Source organism: Cetorhinus maximus, chromosome 13 (assembly GCF_964194155.1).
Source record: "Cetorhinus maximus chromosome 13, sCetMax3.hap1.1, whole genome shotgun sequence".
Taxonomy (NCBI): domain Eukaryota; kingdom Metazoa; phylum Chordata; class Chondrichthyes; order Lamniformes; family Cetorhinidae; genus Cetorhinus; species Cetorhinus maximus.
In genome coordinates, this window is record NC_135891.1 from 25,934,347 (window position 1) to 25,962,164 (window position 27,818).

Here is a 27,818-nt window from a genome sequence, read left to right on the forward strand (position 1 = left end):
CATGCTGGGCTTTTATAGGAGAGCACAAACATATGGGGAATTATTCCATTATTCATTCCAGGCACAAATTGGTTATTTGTGTACAACATTAGAAGTGGTGTATTAATTTGGGAGAAATGGAAGAACGTAGTAATATCCAAATTATTGATCCAAATGACATTTACTTTTTATTAAAGTACTTACAATTAAATATGGAGTTGGTTTACAAAAGCTTTCCTTTATCTTTATTTTAAATCCACAGTATAGGTATTATTAAGAATGGAACTGTTTTTATTCAGTTGTGACATTTTCTAGAGTCAGAAACAACTCTGGCAACTATTTTGAAGGAGTGTTTGCAAGGATGTTGAGATGGAATTTGGGTGTCATTTTCTTCTCCCAGATAGATATGAACTCATAGTTAAAACATACTATGTGTGAGGGACAATTACTTTTGAGTTCAGTATGTGGCTTTGTATGAATGGCATAATCTATCTATACATGCCCATACATATCACACGCCTAAATACAAATTTCTGTATTACACAATTTGAAAAGTTCAGAGAAGCTCCCCAAGCAACAAAAAATACTGATCCAGGAGTATGAATGCCTCTGACTAACTTGCCTCTGCGATATCTGCTGCTCATGCCCACTGCATGGGGAATTTTAGCTGCTGTCTCTGCATCATATATTTCACTTCAGCAGTTTCAAAACATTTTTATGCAGTTTTCTTTAATTCATTCATGTTTTTAGCAATCCAGAAAAGAAGAAAATAGAATTTAATTTTCCTATCCTGTTGCTTTATTGGCATGACTTGCACAAAGTTTACATCAAAACTTTAGGACTTGTATTTTGGATTGTAACTCTAGCTTCAATACTATAAACAATAAAAGAAAAAGTAACATGCCTAAACACCAATAGTATTGTGGTGTTAAATTCCATGTTTACAAATTTCTAACATCTATTATCCCTGAGTTTAAAAAGCACATAAGGTTAACAAAATTGAGGCCTATGGAATAAGAGGGTCAGTATCCAATTGGATAAAAAAAAATTGGCTCAATTACAGAAAGTAGCAAGTTGTGGTTGTTTTTTGGACTGGAGGGTGGTAGAAAGTGGTGGTCCCCAAGGGTCAGTGCTAGGACCACTCTTATCTTGCTATACATAAATGACTTGGATCTTGGAGTACAGAGTAAAATTACAAAATTCGCTGCTGATACCAAACTTGGAGAAATGGCAAACAGTGAGGACGATATGAATCACTTGCAACAGGACACAGATAGGCCAGCAGTATGGGCAGACAAGTGGCAGTTGGAATTCAATACAGAGAAGTGAAAAGGTAATGCATAGGGATAAGGAGAGGCAATACAGACTTACTGGTACAATTCTAAAGAGTGTACAACAACAGAGGGACATGGGATGCATATGCATCGATCTTTGAAGATGGCAGGGCATATGAGAAAATGCTTAGCAAAGCGTGTGGGATTCTGGGCTTCATAAATAGAGGCATTAAGTACAAAAGCGGGGAAGTTATGCTGAACCTTTATAAAGTTCTGGCAAGGCCCCAATTGGAGATTTGCATCCAGTTCCGGTTCAGTACACTTTAGGAAAGATGTGATACTCCTTGAGAGGGTGCAGGGGAGATTTACCAGAATGGTTCCAGAGATGAAGAGGTTTTAGTTACAAGGGTAGGTTGTAAAGGCAGGGATTGTTCTCCTTGGATCAAAGGAGATTTTATAGAGATGCACAAGATTATGACAGGCTCAACAAGGAAAGACTCTTCCCGGTACAAGGACTAGGGGACACAGATTTAGGATCCTGGGCAAGAGATGCAGGAAGAAGGTGAGGAAGGACTATTTCTACGCAGTGAGTGATGATGTCCTGGAATTCATTGCCCGTGAGGGTGGTGGAAGCGGAAACAATCAATGATTTCAAAAGGAAGTTGGATGGGCACTTGAAGGAAATAAACTTGCAGGATACGAGGATTGAGCGGGAGAGTGCTCTGCGGGGAGCAGGCATGGACTCAATGGGCTAGATGGCCTCCTTATGTGCCATAAATGTCTCTGTGACTCAAAGAAAAAAATACCCGGATATTATGGTGAACAAAGTTATTGGAAGAACACTTAAACTTGTCCATAGTAATTTTTTCCATATTTGAATTAAGGTGCTATGATATGTATATATTCATTTTAAATAGGTTAGAACCCCCAGCAAAATTGCAGAAAGGAGGATTTACTGCCAACATGTTGTGTTTGCAAGATACCATTCAGTGATTTCCTGGCTCAAATCAGATAATCCAGACAGCTGTGAAAATGTCAGCAATGAGCTTCAGTCTGGTTTTATATGTTCACATGGTGCAAAAAATTGTTACAGTTTAATTTTTGTTTTAACGGTAACTAACTCATTGAGTGTGATGTTGCAGTTTGTATGCTTTTGATTTTCTCAAATCTTAATATGAACTATTTCAAACAAGTTAGTGGATGTTAAAACAGACATAACAAAAGGGGAAAATCATTTATTGTAAACAGACAAGCAGTGCTACAATTTGTACCTCTTTAAGCTCAAATACAAGAGATACAGTTAAATCCCCTTTGCCATATATAAAATGATAGTGATGCATGCCAAAACAACATTTTCATACTCACACATTTTCACAATGGAACTTTTTTGTATATGTTTAAAACAAAAACCCATGAAGATCTTAATATAAAGTAATCACAATCACAAGTGTTTTCATGTGGGTCATCACTACATTTTTGTAAGATGGCTCATTTGAAAGAAACCATGAAATAGAAATGATTCCATGTACAGTAGCTGCACCACATTATAAATGTTATATATTGTAAACAGTATTGACCTGAAATCAACAGTATGGAGAGATAAGTTCAAGTACTGTGGAATTCCACTGATCTTTTTGTGTAGTTTATGCTTTAAAATGTACACACTAATGTCACCATTTTAGGAGTTGTAATAACTGGTGATTCTCAGTTTCATCAACATTAAGAACACAATGGTGAGCTGTTTTGAAATATAGTCACATTATTTCTGCAACATCTCTTTAAATAGAATGTACACTAACTTTGCATGTGTTTACATTTAAAAAATATGATTTTTGTAGATGCTAATGTGGATCACTTAAAAATGTCATGGAAATATTCAACTGTTTATAACAATGCAAAAGTACTCTAAGCTCCACGAAGGGATAACTGAAAAGAGTTTTCGGAATTGGGAATAATTTAGTGGTGACAGCTCGTCACAGGCCAATGCTGTATGTTCATTCTTGCTTAACCCGCTTACCAACTAGTGATTGATTTTGTTAATCACATATAAAGGAAAAAGAACAAATGCTTGAAACTCTGTCTTCTGCCTGAGATAAATACCTTGCTGATAGAATTCAAAAATGTCCAGTTAGATGCCGTTTGATAATAAACATTGCTTGTCCCACAGGCCTTTAGTACAGGTTTCAGCTAGTATTCTAATTAAAGTAATGAAGTTATTTCTGTGCATTTTTAAGCAGATTTTAAAAAATGTGTGGTTTGCACATTGTAAATACCACTCATGGCCTTTAACTCTGGAACAAGATAGTCCAAATTGTCACAAGATAAATACACAACTAGAAAGATTTCCACCACCTGAGCAATTCTTTGAGCAATATATTAATACTTTTCAAATGGGATTTAAAAAGGTAAAATGCAGATCCTAACCAATAATATTTTCTAAAAATACAATATATTCAATTTATGAGTTCCTCTGAATGTTATATGTGGATGCTGTAAAAACAGATGTTGCTATTGATTACATTGTTAAAAAAAGCCCTTTAATTTTGATAAGCACATTCATCCCGATGGGGTTAGGAGTCTGTTGCTTAAGATTTTGCCTAAGTGGTCAGGGACCTCTTTTCCAACATAGCTGAGACCAGTCCTGGTCTCACTCAACATTGATACCTGTTTCTAAAATGAGTCAGGAACAGGAAACTCTGGTTGACTTTCTTCTCCCTAACCCAGGGATCCTGTGACTAATTGTAATGTCTTACAGCCGTCCGATCTAAGATAAACTAACTCAATACTGTTGTTTGAACACACTTCAGGCCAGGCAATGATCTTATTTCCAGCTAACTTTACTGCCTATCACTGGTACCATGATTTAGATGCTCATTGCACCACTTTGTTTTGGTTCAGCACAACCTTTGGTTCTGCAAAAGTTTGCTGATGGTAGGAGAGAAAATTTCAATGGATGCCATTCAAGGCAGAAATCCCAGTGTCTACGTATCACCAACACAAATGTAATCATTTTCCATAAGAGCAATAATATCCTGTGATTGTTTTAAAGGGTTAAAATCCAATACTCAAAGTGTTAACAGAAGCATCTGTGTACAAAGTGATTTTTTGGTAGTTTTTTCCCTTGGCAATTTTCTCCCTGCCTTATATGTATTGTTGATTCCTTTCTGAAGTATGGTTCCATAGTACCTTGTCCAAATGAGGCTTAGCAATGAGTGTTGGCAGGCAATTTGGCCCTGAATAGAGGTGGGGATCACAGCAGAGCCTGATCCTGTCCTCACTCAACTTGCACACACATGCAGGAATCGCTGCAAAGTGATCAGGAATAGGAATCCTGGCCAACTTTTCCATCACTAACCCAGGGGTCCTGTGGCCATCTATAACTGCATACAAACGAATTCAGTACCAAAGATTTAATTTGGGACCTTCCAGGTCAGCATGGCTAAGGTACTCCCTGGATAAATTCACTGAAAACATCAGGGAGCTTTAGAGTTCTTTCAGTACCTATTTGTGGTTGCTATGAGTGACTGTAATGAGAGAATAATTTGCAGTTTAAATTCTCTTCTAATATGCTGGATTTTCATTTACTAAATGTTATGGCGGTTGTCAGATGTTTGTAAAAGTGAACCGTAAAAAGTAATGGAACTATTTTACAATCTGGATTAAATTGCACATTAGAGGCCTGTGCTAATTGCTTGGTTAATGCTAAATTTGACCACTTAACATACAAAACTTAATCCCAGTCAAGATGAAATATCATCATATTCAAAGTAGATTGCTGATTTTTCTTTCAATGGCAGCTCTGAATAATACACTTTGTGACTATAGTAGAATCCACAGCACAAAGTTGCCCACAATAAGGTGCAAATTGGCATTAAACTTGAAGCCTTACACACAGAGGTGGGAAGTTAAAATTTTACACTGATGCTGCTGGAAATGTGCCATAAGTGTGCTTTTAATGTTGGGATTAATACAGATTGTTGGATCGGAGTGAAAGGATCTTTTCCCTGAAAATGGTCTTTTTTATTTAACCTGAGAGTGCCTTAAATCTGTAACCAATCCTGGAAATGCTCCAAATTGATCCTCGGTTCCCAAGTTGAAAAATGATCCAGGCCCCAACATTATGAGTTAATTACCTTGGCATGTTGTTAGCAGGAGGAATGGAGCAAAGCCCTGGTGCTTCTCAACCAGAGGAGGAAAGAAACTGGACAGTAAAAATCTACCTTTGCAGATAGCTCAACAGCAGCGCTGTCTGAAGCTAGGGAGCAAGTCCCTTGAACAACTCTGAGCACAGTAAAAGAATAGGTAGGAAAATCTTACAGTAATGTTTTTAAAATATAAAATCTATATTTTAACAGTAAAATTGTATTTTACTTGTTCTCATTGAATTTTTAAAAGAATCCTTAAGCACTACCTTGCTACAACCTTAGTATAATCACAGTCCTGTCAGCTCAAACATTTTTAAAGGTGCATATGGAGCAGCGACAAGACTATCGCTTTACCAATAAAATGTATGAACTATCTCTCCGACTGTAAATTTGACTGAGTATTAATGGTTGTGATGAAAAGTGACAGCCAAGTTTTAGCAGGACATTCTCCATATGCTGCCAATAGAAACTGCCTTGATTTAAACTTATACAGTTTTCCATCTTTATATTTTTTTTGTTCATTTACACATTTGCAGCCCTTGCTAAAGTACAAAACATAAACAAATTAAACATATCATGATTATTTACTGACTACATTTATAAACAGGTTACAGAAAGAAAATACACATTGCTGAAATGTAAGTAACTATATACTGGAATACTGTTTAAACAGAACATCAACTTCAACATTTTTGAACAATAGTTTTAACTGCACTATGTTTATTTTTTATCAATAGTTTTATGATTTACTATTCATCTATCAAAACCCAGCTACGGATACATATAACAATAAAATACTATTTTAGGTTTTAGAAAGTTGAAAATCTAAAAGGTGGATAATAGCACCATTAAGAGTTAAAAGCCCTTAAAATCCCATAAAATGAGTGACTATAAAGTACACTAGAAAACTGTGAAGTATAATCTTCACACTACAGTAATAAAACTACAGCTAAAAGTAGGAATTCTGTTTTCATATAAAAGATGAGATTACAAAAGCTAAAACAACTATGGTAGGTGTGTTTGCTACCTACCCTGTCCTGAGTTGTGACTGTGAATAATGGTCACAGTATTATAAATGTACAACATGCAACCTTCACAATAATGCCATTCAAATTTCTTGTGTCACAGTATACTAATAGGTTAAAACTAGTCTGAATTTGTTTTACTGTTGATCATCCTCTAAGAAAGCACCTTTTTATTCCTGAAAGGCACATGTTGTACTGTGTTATTCACAGGCAAAGTAATCCTTCAGCGGTGCAAATAGGTGGCGAATGACAGGCACACTCCACGACCTTCCAAGAAGTTTTTGTCGGGCTCCTCGTCCCATATTTGACACATCTGTGTAATGCACTGGAAAACCAAAAATCCTGTAGGAAGAGAATCAAACAGCATAAAAAAATTTCTGTTGAAAGCATGTCATGGCAACTAAAGTATACTTTGCATTTATTTCCAGGACTTGCTTGTTTTACAAAAATAAACATGGAATAAAATAGATTACTCAGTTTATCAAAACCGCTTTGTTAGACCACATATTATTTATCTAACCAGGAACTCTATTCTACTTGATTAGCCTGAATATCTCACATCCAACAACAACTTGCATTTATATAATACCTATATAAGGTAGTAAAACACCTCAAGGCACTTAACAGGAGCAATATCAAATATATCAATAAATTTTGTTTTGACACTGAGACACAAAGTAATATTAAGACAGGTGACAAAAACCTTGGTCAAAGAGGTAGGTTTTAAGAAGCATCTTAATGGGGGAGAGGTGGAAAGGTAGAGGAAGGGAATTCCAGAGCTCTGAATGACAGATTTTGGCAGTTGGCCAGATTAAATTGAGGCTTGAGGCCAAATTTTGGACTGGCCCTAGGCCACCTGGTTCAGGTAGTGTTGCAGACTCCTCATTGTCTTCATGCCTGAAACTGGGCATCGGCATATTTCAAATGCTGCCATCTGAGTTCTCGAACACCTGACAATGTTTGCTCAAGACTAAATCCATCGAAAACAGAAACAGAAATACCTGGAAAAACTCTTCAAGGGTCATGAGGACTCGGAACGACAACTGTGCTCTTCTCCGCCGATGCTGCCAGACCTGCTGAGTTTTTCCAGGTATTTCTGTTTTTGTTTTTGTTTTGGATTTCCAGCATCCGCAGTTTTTTGTTTTTAACTAAATCCATCGAACTGTTTTTAGGATGCGATATTATAATTTATCAATTTAAATATATTTTTGTCAATATGTACGAAAAATTTATTGGCTAGTACTCAGAATTTATTTACAAATTACTAGATTTGCTGGTTATAGATAAACTACTTATCATTATCAGATTGTTTAATTTGATGCAATTCTGAAAATAACAGCATTATCCAGCAGTAAACTTACTGCTACACAGCTTGAATAGAGTGAATCCTCTTCATTTTAAAAAATATATTTAAAACCAATAGTCCCATTTAATGCATTAATGTTAAAGAGGAAGAATAGTTCGGGATTTGATACAATAATAAGTTATGCATTTCCTGTAGGTGCTTATTCACTTCTCATAACTACAGACTGAATTTTCCCAGCCCTGTGATGGTAGGCTTGGAGGCGGGAGTGCCAGGAAAGTGGTTGGGGGTGGGGGGGCGGGGGAGCAGGGAAGTGGGAGAAGAGACACATTGGGATGGCTCTGTGACACATTCCTGCCACTGGGGAAGTTTTCCATGGTCAGCTTGGGCCTGAATAAGCTGCCTGAGCCACGGTAGCCAATTAAGCTGATCAGGGAGCCAAATAGGTCTGATTTTATGGGCGCACTGGCATTCGAGTCAGGGGCTCCATGCCCCAAAGAGGGTCCACTGGCTGAAAAGGCACCCATACGATGCACCTGGAGGGGTTTCCTGTTTGCTTCAAGGGGCCTACCAGCTTTTCCCTGAATAATTTTAAATTCAACGACACGCCCCCGAGGCTGCCTCCATGTTGAAGTGCTCTCACAGTTCACGACCTTCCTCAGCAGTGCCTAACTCTCACAATTAGGAGGCTGTCTCAGAAAATTGTGCACTCTCCTACCACTTGCTACATGTAAGTACTGATTCTGTGCACCATCATTTACAGGGAATGCCTCCACTTGTCATATTATGAGGAAGTTAGGGGGAGGCAGTGGCTTGGTGATAATGTCACTGGACTAGTAATCCAGAGGCCCAGGCTAATGCTCTGCCAATATGGCTTCAAATCCCACCACAGCAGTTGGTGAAATTTAAATTCAATTACTAAATCTGGAATTAAAAGCTAGTCTAATGGTGACCACAGAACCATTGGCAATTGTGGTAAAAACCAAACTGGTTCATTAATGCCGTTTAGGGAAGGAAATCTGCCCTCCTTATCTGGTCAGGCCTACATGTGAGTCGAGACCAATAGCAAAGTGGTTGACTCTTAGATGCCCTCTGAAATGGCCTAGCAAGCCATTCAGTTGCATCAAAAGCACTACGAAGCTGAAAAGGGATGAAACTGGACGGACCACCTGGCATTGACCGAGGTACTGGAAAAGCACACCCAGCCCTATTGATCCTGCCAAGTCCTCCTTACTAACATCTGGTAGCTTGTGCCATAAATTGGGAGAGCTGTCCCATAGACTAGTCAAGCAATAGCCTGACTTAGTCATACTCACGGAATCATACCTTATAGACAATGTCACAGACACCACCATCACTATCCCTGGGTATGTCCCGTCACATGACAGGATAGACCTACTAGAGATGGCGGCATAATGGTATACAGTCACAAGGGAGTTGCCCTGGGGGTCCTCAACATCGACTCCGGACCCCATGAAGTCTCACAGTATCAGGTCAAACCTCCTGCTCATTACCACCTACCGTCCCCCCTCAGCTGATGAATCAGTACTCCTCATGTTGAACACCAATTGGAGGAAGCACTGAGGGTGGCAAAGGCATAGAATGTACTCTGGGCGGGGGAGCTTCATAGAAAATAGGAGCAGGAGTAGGCCATTCGGCCCCTCGAGCCCACTCCGCCATTCAATATGATCATGGATCCTCTATCCCAACACCATACTCCCGCTCTCCATACCCCTTGAGACCTTTAGAGTCTGGGAATCTATCTATTTCCTTCTTAAATATATTCAGTGGCTTGGCCTCCACAGCCTTCTGTGGTAGAGAATTCCACAGGTTCACCACCCTCTGAGTGAAGAAGTTTCTCCTCATCTCAGTCTTAAATAGCCTACCCTGTATCCTGTCCATTGAAGTGGCTCGGTAGCACCCCTACTAACCGAACTGGCTGAAACGTAAGCTGCCAGACTGGGTCTTCAGCAAGTAGTGAGGGAAACAAGAGGGAAAAACCTATTTGACCTCATCCTCACCAATCTACCTGTCACAGATGCATCTGTCTATGACAGTATCAGTAGGAGTGACCACCACACAGTCCTGTGGAGACCAAGTCCCATCTTCACATTGAGGAGACGCTCCATCATGTTGTGTTGCACTAGCACTCTGCTAAATGGAATGGATTTTGAACAGATTTAGCAACTCAAGCTGGGTAGACATGAGGCACTGTGGGCCATCAGCAGCAGCAGAATTGTATACAACTACAATCTAACCTCATGGCCTATCATATTCCCCACTCTACCATTACCATCAAGTGGGGTAGTCTGGTTTAGTGAAGAGTGGAGGAGGACACCCCAGGAGCAGCACCGATAGTACCTAATGATGAGGTGTCAACCCAGTGAAGCTACAACATAGGAATACTTGCGTGCCAAACAGCAGACGCAGCATGCGACAGACAGAGCTAAGCAATCCCACAACCAATGGATCAGATCTAAGCTCTGCAGTGCTGCAATATCCAGTTGTGAATGGTGGTGGACAATTAAACAACTCACTGGAGGAGGCGGCTTCACAAATATCCTCATTCTCAATGATGGGGAGCCCAGCACATCCGTGCAAATGACAAGGCTGGAGCATTTGCAACCATCTTCAGCCAGAAGTACAGAGTGGATGATCCATCCCGTCCTCCTGAGGTTCCCAGCATCACCGATACTAGTCTTCAGCCAATCCAACTCACTCCACGTGATATCAAGAAACGCTGAAGACACTGGATACTGCAAAGACAATGGGCCAAGACAACAATCCGGCAATAGTACTGAAGACTCGTACTCCAGAACCAGTTGCATCCCTAGCCAAGCTGTTCCAATACAGCTACAACACTAGGATCTACCGGCAACGTGGAAAACTGCCCAGGTATGTCCTGTCCATAAAAAGCAGGACAAACCCAACACGGCCAATTACAATCCCATCAGCCTACTCTCGATCATCAGCAAAGTGATGGAAATTGTCATCGACAGTGGTATCAAGTCGCCCTTATGCAGCAGTAACCTGCTTACTGACACACAGTTTGGATTCTGCCAATACCTGACCTCATTACAGCCTTGGTCCAAGCATGGACAAAAGAACTGAACTCAAGAGGTGAGGTGAGAGTGACTGCCCTTGACATCAAGGCAACATCTGACCGAGTGTGGCGTCAAGGAACGCCAGCAAAACTGGAGTAAATGAGAATCAGGAGGAAACCTCTCTGCTGGGTGGAGTCATACCGAGCACAAAGGAAGATGGCTGTGGTTGTTGGAGGTCAATCCTCTCAGTCCAGAGATATCACTGCAGGAGTTCCTCAGGGTAGTGTACTGGGACCAACCACCTTCAGCTGTTTCATCAATGACCTTCCTTCCATCATTAGGTCAGAGGTGGGGATGTTCTCTGATGATTGCACAATGTTTAGCATTATTCCTGATTCCTCAGATACTGAAGCAGTCCCATGTCCATATGCAGCAAGACCTGGACAATATCCTGGTTTGGGCTAATAAGTGACAAGTAACATTCGCGCCATACAAGTGCTAGGCAATGACCATTTCCAACAAGAGATCGCCCCATGACATTCAATGGCATTGCCATCGTTGAATCCCCCATTATCAACATTCTGGGGGTTACCGCTGACCAGAAACTGAACTGGACCAGCCATACAAATACTGTGGCTAAAAGAGCAGGTTAGCGGTTTGGAATTCTGTGGAGAGTAACTCATCTCCTGACTCCCCAAAGCCTGTCCACTACCTACAAGGCACAAGTCAAGAATGTGATGGAATACTCTCCGCTTGTGTGGATCAGTGCAGTTCCAACAACACTCAAGAAGCTTGACATCATCCATGACAAAGCAGCCTGCTTGAATGGCACCCCCTATCCACCACTTTAAACGTTCAGTCCCTCCACCGATGCGCAGTGGCAGCAGTGTGTACTATCTGCTAGATGCATTGCTGCAACTCACCAAGGCTCCTTCGACAGCACCTTCCAAACCCGCAACCTCTACCACCTAGAGGAACAAGGGCAGCAGATGCATGGGAACACCATCACCTGCAAGTTCCCCTCCAAGTCACTCACCATCCGGACTTGGAATTATATTGCTGTTCCTTCATTGTCACTGGTTCAAAATCCTGAAACTCCCTTCCTAACAGCACTGCAGGTGTTCCTACAACACAAGGACTGTAGCAGTTCGAGAAGTCAGTACATCACCATCTTCTCAAGGGAAATTAGGGATGGGCAATAAATGCTGGCCTAGCCAGCGATGTCCACATTCCATGAACAAACAAAAAAAATCTTGTAACCCTTTATATGCATGTACCAAAAAGGCAAAATTAAACCCTTCATCATGGAATCCCTGATTCCAAGAGATGAATCAAAAGTTACCAATTATCATGAGACTTCACCATCTGCTAATTCTTTTTTGGGGACGGATTAAAAAGGCCTTAAAAGCATATTGTACAACTGGCAATGGGCTTGTATAACTTTCAGCTTCAAACGCAGATTTGTTAAATGATAGTGGAGAAGGAATGCCTGATACAGCACTTGGTATCATTCACTAACAATAGCTATGAATAATCATTTGGTTATGGACAATGCAAAATTTAATTTCCAGATGATTACTCACAGTTTAACTTGAGGTCATTCACATGACAAAGCTCTGAATGAACTGAGTTATTGATCAACAATGAAACAATGGCGACAGAGATGCATGATTGTGACTTGATGAAAGGAAGAACTGGCCTTTTTCTAAGACTTGTATGATCCAATCTTCATAGTCAATAAAGATGCACTGGTTATTCCACGTTCAACTGTACTGTTGTTCTGCATAAATAATAAGGCTTCTCCATGATAATACAAAAAAATTCTATATATTACCATTCAATAATAAAACTGCCTAATTTCTAATTTCAGTGTTAGATTTGGTAAATATACAAATTCAGCACAACTGAAAGCTAGAATGATAGAATGATTCCGATAACCCAGCAGCTCAAGTGATTAAGAAACATAGGCCTGAATTTTTCCCTCGTCTGGCGCGCGTGTGCTATCGATTATCCCGGGAGCAGTCAGGAAACAGGCTCCTGACTGTGATCAGCCCATGACCACGATTTCACGCTAGCTGGCCAATTAAAGCCTGCCCAGTGTGAAATGTGTCTTCCTAATGATCGGGAAGCACTGGGCGGGTGTGGGGACCTCTTGGGTGCTGGGTCCAATGGCGACCCGGTGGGAGGTTTAAAATTGACAGAGGCAGCTCCCCGAAGGCTGCCAGGGGAGAATCTTTCTTCGGTCTGGAGACTGGAGCAATGGCCTCACCAGCGGATGGAAGTGTCAGGCTGGAGTGCAGGTCAGGTGGGCACTAGGCCCTTTGTTTTTCGGACGAGTACCTCATGGTCCTCGTGGAGGAGGTGGGTGTCAAGCGGGACACCCTCGCTCCCAGGGATGGCAGGAGGAGGCCACCTCATCAAACCAAAAAAGCTTGGGAGGAGATGGCAGCCAAGATCAGCAGCCATGACGTCGTGAGGTGCACATGGGTGCAGTGCCGCAACAAGGTTCAATGAGCTGCTGTGCTCTGCAAGGCTGAGTACCATGTTGGCATAGATTAGTGTGGAAAAATGTTAAGGGCTGGCTGTTACCCCATGGAGCTGAGGGGTGTTAGAGTCTGAGTGCCAACTGTCAATGACTCCGGAACTGGCCAAGGGGGTGAGCCCTGGCTGCTTGGACTGAGCGCCTTGCGGCTCAAGGGCCATGACTTGGATGTGCCCTGCAAAGTGTTCCTCAGGTGGGGTTGGCCAAGCTGCAATGGCGCTGCAGGTAGAGAGTGGACTAATCAATGCTCCTCTGTCCTTTCACAAGAGGAGGAGCCAAAACAACATAGTGAGGCCAATGACAGGTGGAGGCCGCCCAAATCTCCTAATCATGAGGTTTGAAATGGATGCTTTGGAGCTGGAGAGCCTGCACCCACCTCGGTCAGCTGGACGTGGAGAGGCAGGGGTCTCTGACGAAAGTAAAAGTGCAGTGCACAGAGGTGAGTGTGTCAGATTGTGCAAACATTCTTGCGTAGTCTCGTCATTAATGACAGCCTCAAACCTGGAGTGCCCACTGAGCATTGAAAGACGATGGCACCGTGATGCAGATCGCCAATGTGTCACCAGGGCGCCTGGCATGCACAGTTACAGTGTAATGTTCTCCCCGAGATTCGCCAGCACGCACTCGTACGCAGGACCCCGAAGAGCCACCTTTGATGCCAGAGGACCGCCGAGCTTCAGATGCACCTGCGTCACACCGCTTTCTGAACCAGGCCCCAGCGCAGAGACCAGCACCTCGGCGGGCATTAGATCGTCAGCTAGAATGTCGGTGCACAGTAGTGAGGGCACTTCACACTCGCTTGAGGAGCAGGCGAAAGCAAAGAGTGCCTAGTGCACTGGCAGTCAGAGGACTGCTGGAGACCAGGACGATGCTGAGTTGAAGGCAGAGTCGTCCTTAGGCAGCAGATGCTTGATGTCCAGCGGGATGTGCGGAAGGATTTGGTGGAGATCCATGAGGGTATGTGTGCTCTGGTCTCTGTTGTGGAGGAGTCCATGCAGAGCATGAGCTTTGCGTTGACCCTCATCGCCAAGCACATTGCCTCCTCCATTGAAAGAGTGGGGACTCTCATGTCAGTGCCAGTGTGGGCGATGAATGAGGCACCCAGTATCCCAGCTAAGTACCCATCCATTAATGGCGAGCAGGGAGGAACAGAGCAACTTCACATTGGCACACGACCTGCTTGTTGTCTTTGTGGATTCCTCTCAGGGTGCTCTGGATGATTGCAGCAGCTCCTCCGCCCCTCTGCCAGTGACCATGGCATCTGATGAGGCTGCAATAACTGGGGAGATGCCAGCTGTGGCACTGGCCGCTCCCTCCCAGGTGGGGCCAACACAAGCTCCGCTGGCCAGAGGACAACAGGCAAGGTCATCAAGACCAACAAGACTGTAGAGTCAGCAGGCTGCCTCTAATGCTGCTACCATCAAGCAGAGGGGGGGAAGCACCAAGACGCAGCACTCAAAAACGTAAGTTTTAGACACCATTAGCACAAGAGGGACTGTTCATGGGTGATCTTCTGTTCTGCCATGTTTTGTTTATGCATTTACTGGTGTGGATATTAGCACCAGATATAGTTCTGTTAATTTGTTGTGAGTGTCAAAATTATATAAATTTTGCTTTTGTCTTAATGGCCTGAGTATGCTTCACTTTTTTTTGGTGCAGAGCACGCCAGTGGAAGCGTTTCCTGTTGACTAAGGCGCCTTAATGGCCATGTGTGCAGTCGATTGTACCCTGGATGCGGGGGAACCCAGCAATTGCTGAAAACCCTCTGGCCCTCTCAGCCTGGCTGGCTTCTTCCATACGGAAATGAATAAGTGTCATTACCTGCCTGAACAGAGCTTCTGTCACCAGCTTGACGCAACTGTGGACAGCTGATTGGGACATTCCACAAAGATCCCCCACTGACTCCTGGAAAGAGCCAGAGGCATAAAAGTTGAAGGCCACTGTGACCTTCAAAGCCTCTGGCATGGGGTGTCCATCCACACAACTGGAGGTGATCTCAGGCCCAATCATATGACACTGTTTTCCTGTCTCCTTTGGCATTGCACCTCGGACATATTGAGGTAGCTGCATCACTGCCTGTAAACCCTGGCATCTTCTGCGACCTCTTAAACCTTGGACTACCTGCTGGCCCTGTGCTCCTTGTGCCTGCGCCTCTCCTCCCACAGGTCACTCCCCTGGAAGCTGCATTGGGACACCTAGCCTCCTCTCCCTTCTGCCCCTATCTTCCTTCTCAGAGGAGGTGCCACCAGCAGACAGCACAATCCCCATTACCAGGGTTACAGAAGGCTGACTGATACATGGAAAAGTCCACATGGTCAAAGTTCTCTGGGGGCCTTGGAGATACCAATGAGTCCTGAAATGATGCCTGGAAATGCTAAGCTCAGAACAGAGATGAAGCTGTCAAGTTCAAATAACCAACCATCAGCAAACTACCTCCTAAACTCCTTACTACTCTCAATGGCAATGCTGCTGACCCTTTTTATCCCGCCTTTGGATGAGGTTTTGTAACGAGTGGGCTGCCCGCCTGCCCGTTTTGCCTGTGCTACAAGCACGAAACCGCACGGAAAACGTAAAATTGCAAACTATTGCCTTTTTAATGGGCCTTAAGCTGCCTTTCAGTTGATGGTGGGCACGGCGCCGACACCTGCACATGCCCACCATTCTGAAGATTGCTCGCATGCGGGATGGCATCGGGACGCTCGCCCAACGTCAAGTCGCATGATTTTACGCCCGATCAGGTCCGGCGCGCACCCACCCGTGGAACGTAAAGTTCTGCCCACGGTCTCCAGAATGTAAAATTCCACCCTAAGTGTGGTGGCGGGCAGGAAAGTTGGTGTGATTGCCGCTGCGTGGTGGGTTGGTTTAATCTGCACGATTTTCCACCTTTCAGCTCGTTAATTATGCATCAACGAGGAGCTCATCGAATCTCATGGCAGGGAAGGCGGGAGTCGTCCACCCCACATTATCTCATGGGTTTGAAGGTCCTGGCACCATATTAAACGATACCTCCACAGACATTCACTCACTGCAGGCCAGGTGTATTGTTAATTTTTGCTTCACCATGGTGCCAAAAAGAAGAAAACCCTCCACTCCATGGTTCAGCAAAGCCTCCCTGGGGATTCTCCTCCAGGTCATTCTGGAAAGGTGGGAGGTCCTCTTTCCTCAGGATGGTAACAGGAAGTTCTCTCACCTGAGCATGCCGACCTGGGAGAAGGTCACCAGGGAGGTCAGCATCCATGGAAAGCAAAAAAGGACTGCCCTGCAGTGCAGGAAAAGGATGAATGATCTGATGCACTCTGCCAGGGTAAGTGAAACTTCTACTCACTCCAAACTTTCACTCTCATAGGGCATCAGGTAGTCTAAGGGCTAGAGTTACAGGGATGTCACACACAACCAGCAGATGGGGCATCAGCATTGAATGTGTTCCAGCCACTTTAAGCTCACCATCTCATGTAAGTTCCTGCACAAAAAGCATCCCATTCTGGGGAGGACACAGCAGAGAGAACAGGCATACATGCTTTTGAACTGCTTTTTCATCCATACAGTCAATCCATCTGACTCTATGCAGGTCACGATTTTCCACAACAGAAGGGAGAGAGGCAAAAATGGAGGTGGGACCCCAATGCTGAGGACACTCTCCTCCCACAAGGAGCAGGCAGCAGAGCTTGCTGGAGAGGAGAGAGATTGTTCCTGCGCAGATTGGCCTCCCCCAACAAACTAGTTGCGGGTGCATCCACAGTCACATTCAGACAATGACTGTAAGTGATCTATAATGTTGGAGCCTATCTAGTCAATCACTAATTATCTCTCCTCTCTATTCTAGCTACCAGCAAGAAAAGGCAAGAGGAAGAGATCCAGCAAGCTCCTCAGCCCTAGCCCCCCTCAGATGAGGAGGCACAGCAACCATCAGATGAAAAACTGCCACTGCGTTCACCTGCACCCTCCACCAGTGCAGATACACGCACCTCAGTGGGTCCTACTTCTAGAGTAGGACTGGGTTCACAATCTGGTGATCACTGCACCGATACGTATCCACAACAAGAGGAGGCAGTGGCAGCCAAGGTCTCTGACATGTGGAGAACTGTTAGAGAGCAGGCCCCTGTTGAGTCCAAAGTCCGATGATGAGCCTCTCGAAGCCTGAGGGAAATGTTGGAGATGCAGGGAGAGGAAATGGAACATCACGCAGGGGGTGTCACCAGATTGGAACAAAGGATGGAGGAATCCGTCCATGTTCTGTCAGATGTCATGGCTCTGCCATGCGAACGCATCAAAGTCTCCATTGGAAGGGTGGCGGCTGCCTTGGAGACCCAGTTTCTGCTGGATTTGTGTTCGGACCCGCACACTACTGCTCTAGCCATGGGTGTGCATTCCAACAGTGGCTAGGTGAGAGGGGGATGGGGCAAATTGATCTCCCTCCAGGTGCCCCTTCTCCTCAAGGAGTCAGAGAGGGGCCTTCGGGCACCCAAAGGGAGGAGGAGTGCCAGCCAATATCCCGGGGGCATCCATCCAAGCGTGTCCTGCCCCTCCAGCTCTATTCTACGTGTGACCCCATCAACTCCATCAGGTCAAGCCGAGGAGGGTGCACCTGCCCCACAACACGAGACCCTTAGCAGGACTCGTACCACCAGAGGTTGCCCGCTAAAATCATCTCAGATAATATCAGTCAGAACATGGATGAACTCCTCCATCCTTTGTTCCAGTCTGGGGACAGCCTCCGACAACTCTGCATGATGTTCCATTGTCTGTCTCTGCATCTCCAACATTTTCCTCGGAGCTGATTCAAGAGGCTTATCATCGGACTTGGACTCAGCAGGGGCCTGCTGTCCAACAGTTCTCCACATGTCAGAGACCTCGGCTGCCACTGCCACAGCCACAGCATCTGCCTGTTGTGGATACGTATCAGTGCAGTGATCACCAGATTGTGAACCCAATCCTACGCTAGAAGTAGGACCCACTGAGGTGCGTGCATCTGCGCTGGAGGAGGGTGCAGGTGAATGCAGTAGCGGTTTTTCATCTGATGGTTGCCCTGCCTCATCTGAGGGGGGCTGGGGCTGAGGCACTTGCTGGATCTCTTCCTCTGCTTTTTCTTGCTGGTAGCTAGAATAGAGAGAAGGGATAATTAGTGATTGACTAGGTAGGCTTCAACAGTATAGCAGTCAGCAGGCTGCCTCCACCTCTGCTACAGATGTCAGGGCAGCATCTAGACGTAGCGGTAAGGTTAGAGAAATTGAGAAATTTTGAAAGCACAATGATGGCATGAGTGTTCATTCACTGCGTATAATCTACACTATTATAAATATAGTTTCCATTTATCACTCTCCAAGTCTCAGGTATTGAATGGCTAATCGATATGATGCAAGGTCCCATGTTCATTCAAGGGTACAAAATGAACTCCACCCCGTTCCTGCCCCCACAATGATCTCCCACCTGGTTCCTCAGTTCCATTAAGTCTTACTCAATCTCATCACAGTGAATCGCCTTTAGTCCTACATCGGTGACATGAACAAAGTCACTTCATATGTGAAAATCATGGCTGGCCAATACACATGCGACTCTTGCATCTCAGGCAGACATTGTTTAGGCGTCACGAGAATTGCTCAAGGTTAGTGATTATCCTCATGCTGTCATACTGAAGTCTGTAGTTTGTGGAGGTAACAAGTATTTGTCGTGACCAAGATTAGAGTCTTTTCTTCCAAGTGCACTTTGCAATGGCCTTTATTTTATGACCATGAGTTTTTGAGATGTGGTATTCATCATCGAGCACCATAGCCTTTCAATCCTCCCTGCAGTGTGCTTTCATCTCTGCATTTAAGGCTGAATGTTATTCCTTTCTTCCTCTTTTTGACTCATTTGCTTAGTCTAGGTGTCATGCTTGTACACCATGCTTGATTGTAGTCTTTTGGAATTGGGGCGCTCCCTATGGCAACTCAGGTGTGGAAGTCACTCCTTTTTCCCAAGCTCATCATGAAATGTCCGCTAGAAGGGAATGTGTGTGTGATGTCAGAGGTGTGTGCTCATTCTGATGAAGCCTTCCACTTATCTGTGAGGATCTTACTTTGCTCCTGAATGGCTGCCTAGCAGTGCTTTACGGAATCCTTCTGTCAAGGCACAGTATGCAAATCAACATGAAAATCGTTGTATGACAATGCACTCATTGACTTAAAGCAGACATCAGATGGACAATGTCAAGGACTGTAATGCTATGAAAGCGATGCTTCTGCACACCTCCTGAGTGCTCAGCAGGATCCATGAAGGGAAGAAGTTCTCATTGACTGCTGCGTCAATACTGACCAAGTCATGTTTCTCCTAAATGCCAAGGCAATGCAGGACGTAGACTTGGCAGGCTTCCAGCGAAGGCAGGGTCATGAGTGGTTGTAAATAATCAAACTATGGTTTTCCAGAACCATTCTGTGTTGACAATGCAAACATAAATCTCAGCTTTGGGTGCATGCTGTAGAATAACAGGTCACTGCATCCTGATGCCCAATGGCATATTAGGGCTCACTAACAAGATGAGGCCTCTGCATTATTCATGCGTGAGAGCTGGCGTTTGGAGGGATAGTCCTGTCTGGATATAGCCCCCTCTTGAGACAGTCAAGTGCTAACCATTGATGAATGTTTATCCTGTTAGCGCCGCCTTAACATGTCATAACATGCTGTCATATAGCATAAGCGCATCCATGTGTGTGATGGCGTTTCAGTTGCTTGCAGGCTGCCATGGATGGAAGGACTGCACTATGTGTAGTTGCTTAAAGAGGTGCGCTAGTGGTGTGCTGATCACATTTCACAGTGGCCACATGTTCCCTAGGTTACTGCACTTTCCAAGAATGACCCCATCGTTAGGGATGAACGTGACTTATGCTGCCTCTATGACCATTGTGAGATTGATGACCTTTCATGATATGTTGATGCTGGCAATGAAGATTTTGTTATGTCCCCTGCATCGAAGCCTGAAGAGAACTTAGATCGTGAAAACTTGTCTTCACCTTATTCATCTTGAAATCTTGTACTATGAGGTTGCCACGGGCACGCATGCCACATCATGCCCGTGCAATGGCATCCTCATTCGTCTTAGTTGTTGCCCTCTTCAGATTCATCCCCTTCCACATCCTCCTCATTCAAGGAGATGTCTAGCTCCTCTATGTCTCCCTCTGGCAACATATTCCCTCTTGGCAGCACTAGGTTGTGCTGGATGCAGCAAACAGCAATGATGTGGGACACTCTTTGCGGTGAGCACTGGAGAGCACCACCTGACCAGTCCAATGCATCTTTAAAAGGCCAATAGTCTGCTCTATTAAAAATCTTGTGGCAGAATGTGCAGCGTTGTATCTCTCCTCAAATGCACTCTGTGGCTGATGAACGGGTGTCATTAGCCATGTCTTATTACCATCTAAGTGCCGAGCTCCCTCAAATATCTCTGGCACTTGAGAGTGATTCAAAGTGTACAAGTTGTGAAAGCTCCCTGGATACCTAGCATAAACATGCTGGATCTGCTTTGTGATCACAAATTAGCTGAAAATTCAGAGAGTGAAATCCTTTTTTACTAATGAATCTCACAGACTTCTGCCAGGGAGTTGTCAAGGCCACGTGTGCTGTCGATGGCGGCCTGCACTTGTGGGAAGCCTGAGATCGCAGTGAATCCCACAGTTCTAGCAACCTGGCTTGTTTCATCCATGTGGAACTGCACGCAATGGTGAACTTTGCTGAAAAGAGCACCCATTATCTCCTTTACGCACTTGTATGTTGCCGATTGTGAGATTCCACAAGGGTCCCCAACAGAGCCCTGGAAGGATCTGCTTCCAAAAAAGTTCAGGGTGGCGGTAACCTTCAGAACAACTGGCATTGGATATCCTCCAAGTCCAAGCAGTGTGAGTTCCCCACAGAGAATGTGGCAAATATGATCTACCACATCCCTTGAGAAGCAAAGGCGCCTGTGGCACTATATTTTGCTCATCTCCATGTATGAGCTGCATCTTCTGTTGACCCGTGGTTGCGTCAAACATCTTTGTGGATTTGGCCCCTGCTCATCAACATCTGGGACTTCGTGGGGCCCTGTTGGCTCTTGTCCCTCAGGGCAATGGATTTCCCTGAGCTGGTTCAATCGACGATGGGCCCTTCTTCTCCTCATTCTAATCAAAGCTGTCAAGAAACTGCATACTCAACTCCTCCCTGTTTCTGTGAACTGATAAAATGAGCAATCAATGGTAGTTCCCGTTGAACGGTCTCCCTCCAGATACACGGCAGAAACGCAGTCTCTAGCCCTTGACTTGCCCTCAGTCTGCACACTGCAGACCAAGGTCACCCCTTGCAGGATTATATCATCCTGGAGATGACAGGTGTCTGATCCTTCCTCTCAGGCATGACTGCGCATTCACAACAAGCGTCTTTGTGATGTTTGTGTTTAAAGTTCATGTTTTTTTGTAAAGGACATTTTAGTTAAAAAGTGTTATGTAAAAAACCTGATAGTAGGGTGTGCTAAGTCCTAAATCTATTGCCCTCTGGTGTAGAATAAGGAATAAAGGAACCTTCTGCTTTTTACACAGGAAGCTGGGGTTCAGAAGCAGATAGCTATGTGTGTGCATTCTTAATTGTTAAGAAGTGATAAAACACTTCAAATGACGATGAGGATGGGATCATTATTATTAGGGGCTTTAGAGGCTTTTGATCCAGCTACTATGGACTTTGTAGTTTATGTTGAGCAAATGGAACAGTTTTTCATTGCGAATGAGATGGAAGAAGAAAGGCAGGTCTCAGTGTTTCTTACAGACATCGGAATGAAAAATTTTACTTTACTGAGAAATCTCATTGCTCCTGACAAGTCAGCAGACAAAAACTTTAAAGAGCTTTTGGACATTTTGAAAAAGCACTTTGATCCCAGACCAGCGATTATTGCCGAGAGATTCAAATTTCACCGAAGAGAACAGCATGAGAATGAGTCAGTTTCCCAGTTCCTGGCTGAGTTGAGAAAATTAGTGGAAAATTGTGACTTTAAAGGTTACCTGGAAGAAGCGTTGCATGACTGCTTGGTTTGTGGACTGAAAAAAATGAAAGAATTCAGTGTAGATTGTTAGCGGAGCAAGAGCTGACACTGAAAAAAGCGTTCGACATTGCACAAAGCATAGAAATGGCAGAGAAACAAGCTGGAGATTTGAAAGCGTGTTCTAACAATGCCAAATTAAAATAATAAAGTCAGGGCATACTCGCTTTCAAACATGTTACTGCTGTAATGGAATACGGCATAATGCAGAAGCCTGTAAGTGGAAAACCACTGATTGCCGCTACTGTGGTAAAAAAGGACACGTATAGCATGCATGTAGATCAAAGGCTGATCACAATAAAGCAGTACTGCCAAGAAAAAGGGCATCACGAGGAGTATATAGTCAAGTCACGCTTGAAAATAAACAGGCAGTTTAAAAAGACACATTACTTGGAAACAAAATACAAAAGTAATGTGAGTCCAGGTGAGACAGAAAGTGTATCTAACAGCGGTAATGCGGAAGAGCAATTATATTGCATTCAGTGTGATCTGAAACTAGAAGGAGGACCAAAAATTGGCATTGCCTTAAATGGTAAAATGGTTGAAATGGAGGTTGGCACTGGAGCATCTGTTTTTATTGCTTCAGAGTAGACATGGGAGAAAATTTTCAAGAAATGCCCCATTAGAGAAAACCCTCCTCCAGTTTAGCACCTACACTGGTGAGCCTGTGAGTATACTTGGAAAAATGTCCGTGCAAGCTAAGTTTGGGGATCAAATAACAAGGTTACCACTTATCATTGTGAAAGGGGATTGTCCATCGCTCATGGGCAGGAACTGGCTAAAAGAAATTCAGCTGGACTGGAATAAAATAAGTAAGGAGCATTGCAACCCCATGTTGCGCTCCTTGTTGGACAAGCATACTGATGTCTTCAAGCGCGGCCTTGGAGTTATGAAAGACATTGAAGCCAAACTTGCTGTGAAGGCCGAAGCTTCTCCAAGGTTCTTCAAACCTTTTCAGTCCCCTACTCAATTTGACAGAAAATCGAGCAGGATCCAGAACGACTTAAAAACTTTCAGATAATTGAGAAGGTTGATTATGGAGAGTGGGCAGCTCCAATAGTCCCAGCAGTGAAGGATGACGGGTCTATCAGAATATTGGTGACTATAAAATCACCATTAATCCTTTCCTGGAAGTGCATCGTACCCGCTACTGAAAATTGAGGACCTGCTCGCTGCTCTGAATAGTGGTGAATTATTCACAAAGCTTTACCTATCACTGGCATTTTTACAAATGCAGATGAGTGAAGATCCCAGGAAGTATACAACCATCAGCACACACAGAGGTTTATATCAATACAAACAGCTACCATTTCGAATCGCATCATCACCAGCCTTATTCCAGCAAGCCATGGACAAAATATTGCAGGGCCTCCCTGGTGTAATCTGCTTCCAAGACAACATGCTCATCACTGGGAAAAATCTCTCAACTCATTTAGAGAACCTAGACAGGGTACTGCATAAACTGGAAAAATACGGCATCCGCTGTAAGAAATCCAAATGCTCGTTTCTGAAACCCTCAGTGGAATATGTGAGACATGTGATTGACGAAACTGGCCTCTCAACCTCACCCAGAAAAGTGGAGGCAGTGGTGAATGCACCACAGCCCAAAAATGTTCAGGAGCTTCGTTCGTTTTAGGGACTGGCGAATTGCTATGGCAAGTTCATTTCCAGTTTGGCTACCAAGGTAGCACCACTGAATAATCTGCTGAAGAAGAATGGAAAGCGGGATTGGTCACAAGCCTGTCAGGAAAGTTTCAAGGAACTCAAGCAAGAGCTCACTTCTGCTAAAGACCTCGCACAATTCCATGAAAAGTTACCTGTCAGCCTGGCTTGTGATGCATCTGGATATGGTGTTGGAGCTGTGATCTCCCACATATTTTCTAATGGCAGTGAAAGGCTCATTGTATATGCCTCACACACATTGTCCAAGGCAGAACAAAATTATGCTCAAATTGAGAAGGAAGCTCTTGGGCTAATCTATGGAGTCAAGAAGTTCCACCAATATTTGTATGGGCATAAATTCACATTAGTTACAGACCACAAGCCTTTGACCTGATTGCTTAGGCCGCAGTCACAAACCCCGACACTTGCCGCTGCACGCCTCCAGAGGTGGGCACTGATCTTTTCTGCTTACCAGTATGAAATTACATTTCGCTTGACTGACAATCATGGAAATGCGGATGCACTTTCCAGACTTCCGTTAAACCACAGCTCCACAACCCAAGGTGAAGTCACTGCTTTCAGTGTGAACCAGATATCATAGAATCATAGAGGTCTACAGCCAGAAAAAGGCCCTTTGGCCCATCAAGTCTGCACCGGTCAAACAAGTACCTAACTACACTAATCCTGTTTTCCAGCACTAGGGCCCATAGCCTTGTATGCCACGGCATCGCAAGTGCACATCCAAATACTTCTTAAATGTTATGAGGGTATCTGCCTATACCACCCTTTCAGGCAGTGAGTTCCAGATTCTCACCACCTCTGGGTGAAAAAATTCTTCCTCACATCCCTGCCAAACCTCCTGCTCCTTACCTTAAATCTATGTCCCCTGGTTATTGATCCCTCCACTAAGGGGAAAAGTTCCTTCCTGTCTACCCTATCTATGCCCCTCATAATTTTATAAACCTCAATTATGTCCCCCCTCAACCTCCTCTGCTCCAGGGAAAATAACCCCAGTCTATCCAATCTCTCCTCATAACTAAAACTCTCCAGACCAGGTAATGTCCTGGTAAATCTCCTCTGCCCTCTCTCTAGTGCAATCACATCCTTCCTATAATGCGGATTCCAGAACTGCACGGAATACTCTAGCTGTGGCCTAACCAGCATTTTATACAGTTCCAGCATAACCTCCCTGCTCTATATATTCTATGCCTCAGCTAATAAAGGCAAGTATCCTATGTGCCTTCTTAACCACCTTATCTACCTGTCCTGCTACCTTAAGGGACCGGTGGACATGCACACCAAGGTCCCTCTGATGCTCGGTACTTCCCAGGGTCCTATCATTCATCGTGTATTCCCGTGCCTTGTTTTTCCTGCCCAAGTGCATCACATCACACTTATCTGGATTAAATTCCATTTGCCGCTGATCAGCCCGTCTATATCCTCCTGTAATCCAAGGCTATTCTCCTCACTATTTACCACCCCACCAACTTTCGTGTCATCCGCGAACTTACTGATCAACCCTCCTACATTCAAGTCTAAATCGTTTATATATACCACAAACAGCAAAGGACCCAACACCGAGCCCTGTGGATCTCCACTGGGCTCAGACATCCAGTCACAAAAACACCCCTCAACCATCACCCTCTGCTTCCTGCCACTCAGCCAATTCTGGATCCAATTTGCCAAATTGCCTTGGATCCCATGGGATCCTTCGTTATCAGTCTCCCATGCAGGATCTTATCAAAAGCCTTGCTGAAGTCCAAGTAGACTACATCAAATGCATTGCCCTCATCTACACACCTGTTTACCTCTTCGAAAAATTCAATCAAATTGGTCAGACATGACCTCCCCTTAACAAAACCATGCTGATTGTCCTTGATTAATCCCTGCCTCTCCAAGTGTAGATTAATTCTGTCCCTCAGAATTGCTTCCAATAGTTTCCCCACCACTGAGGTTAGACTGACTGGCCTGTAGTTCCCTGGTTTATCCCTTCCTCCCTTCTTGAATAACGGTACCACATTGGCTGTCCTCCAGTCCTCTGGCACTTCTCCTGTGGCCAAAGAGGTATTGAAAATTATTGCCAGTGCCCCTGCTATCTCCTCCTTTGCCTCACTTAACAGCCTGGGATACGTTTCATCCGGGCCTGGAGATTTATCTACTTTTAAGCCTGCCAGACCACTTAGAACCTCCTCCCTTTCTATGCTAATTTATTTAATTATATTACAGTCCTTCTGCCTGATTTCCATACCCACATCATCCCTCTCACTTGTGAACACCGGTGCAACGTATTCGTTTAGAACTCTACCTACGTCTTCCGGCTCCACACAAAATGACCACTATGGTCCTTAATGGACCCTACTCTTTCCCTAGTTATCCTCTTACTCTTAATGTACTTGTAAAATAACTTTGGATTTTCCTTTATTTTACCTGCCAATGTTTTATCATGCCCCGCTTTTGCTCTCCTAAGTTCCTTTTTAAGTTCCCCCCTACACATTCTATACTCCTCTAGGGCTTCCGCTGTTTTGAGCCCTCGGTATCTGCCATAAGCCTTCCTTTTCCTCTTTATCCAATCCTGTATATCCCTCAACATCCAGGGTTCCCAGGATTTGTTAGTCCTGCCCTTTATCTTTACTGGAATATGTTGGCCCTATACTCTCCCTATTTCCTTCTTGAGTGAGTCCCACTGCTCTGACGCAAAGTAGCTGCTCCCAGTCCACTCTGGCTAAATCATATCTGATCTTATTAAAATTGGCCTTCCCCTAATTTAGAACTCTGATTTCAGGCCCATCCTTGTCCTTTTCCATAACAACCTTGAACTAACGGAGTTAGGATCACGATCTGCAAAATGCTCCCTCACTGATACCTCTACCACTTACCCGGCTTCATTCCCTAAAATTAAGTCCAGGACCGCCCCCTCTATTATAGGACCTTCTACGTACTGGCCTAAAAAGCTCTCCTGGATGCATTTTAAGAATTCCGCTCCCTCTAAACCTATCACACTATGACTAACCCAGTTAATGTTGGGGAAGTTGAAATCCCCCACTATTACTACCCTATTATTTTTACACTTCTCTGAAATTTGCCTACAAATCTGCTCTTCTATTTCTCTCTGACTGTTTGAGGGCCTATAGTACATTCCCAGCAATGTGACTGCCCCTTTTTTGTTTTTCAGTTCTACCCAAATGGCTTCATTTGAGGCGCCCTTGAGAAGCCTTCTAAGATGTCATCACTCCTTACTGCTGTAATTGATTCCTTGATCAATATTGTGATGCCTCCTCCTCTTTTACCTCCTGCCCTGTCTCGCCTGAAGACCCTGTATCCTGGAATATTGAGCTGCCAATCCTGCCCCTCTCCCAGCCATGTCTCTGTGACAGCAATGACATCATACTTCCATGTGTTAATTTGTGCCCTCAATTCATCTGCCTCATTCGTCAGACTCCTTGCATTAAAATAAATACCATCCAACTTTACCAAACTCCCTTGTGCCTTAACTGGCCTGTAATTTCTATGCCTTTCAGACTCACTTGCTCTCTATTCTAATTTTGGCTGTGCATCTCCCCCTGCTGAACCTCCTCTCAGGATCCCATCCCCCTGCCAAGTTAGTTTAAACCCTCCCAAACAGCACTAGCAAACCTCCCCACAAGGATGTTGGTCCCATTCCAGTTCAGGTGCAACCCATGTTACCTGTTAAAGTGGATCAAATTCGACTTAAAACGCAGAGGGATGCTGTGCTCTCCAAAGTTTACCTGTACACACAGAAGGGTTGGTGTGTACCTTAAGAAGTGACTACTGAGCTTAAACCTTACT

The 27,818-nt window shown here is 44.2% G+C and overlaps 1 protein-coding gene across 3 annotated transcripts in view; it reads right to left on the minus strand.

The window, feature by feature from the left end:
* Positions 1-2,468: 2,468 nt before the first annotated feature.
* Positions 2,469-27,818, minus strand: part of LOC144688497 (DNA (cytosine-5)-methyltransferase 3B-like) — a 338,320-nt gene continuing 312,970 nt past the window's right edge. For all 3 annotated transcript variants that reach the window (XM_078555140.1, XM_078555141.1, XM_078555142.1), the window contains one exon: positions 2,469-6,765. In XM_078555140.1, coding sequence (XP_078411266.1) covers positions 6,624-6,765 — 142 coding nt within the window. In that variant the 3' untranslated portion in view covers positions 2,469-6,623. The remainder of the gene's footprint in view (positions 6,766-27,818) is intronic.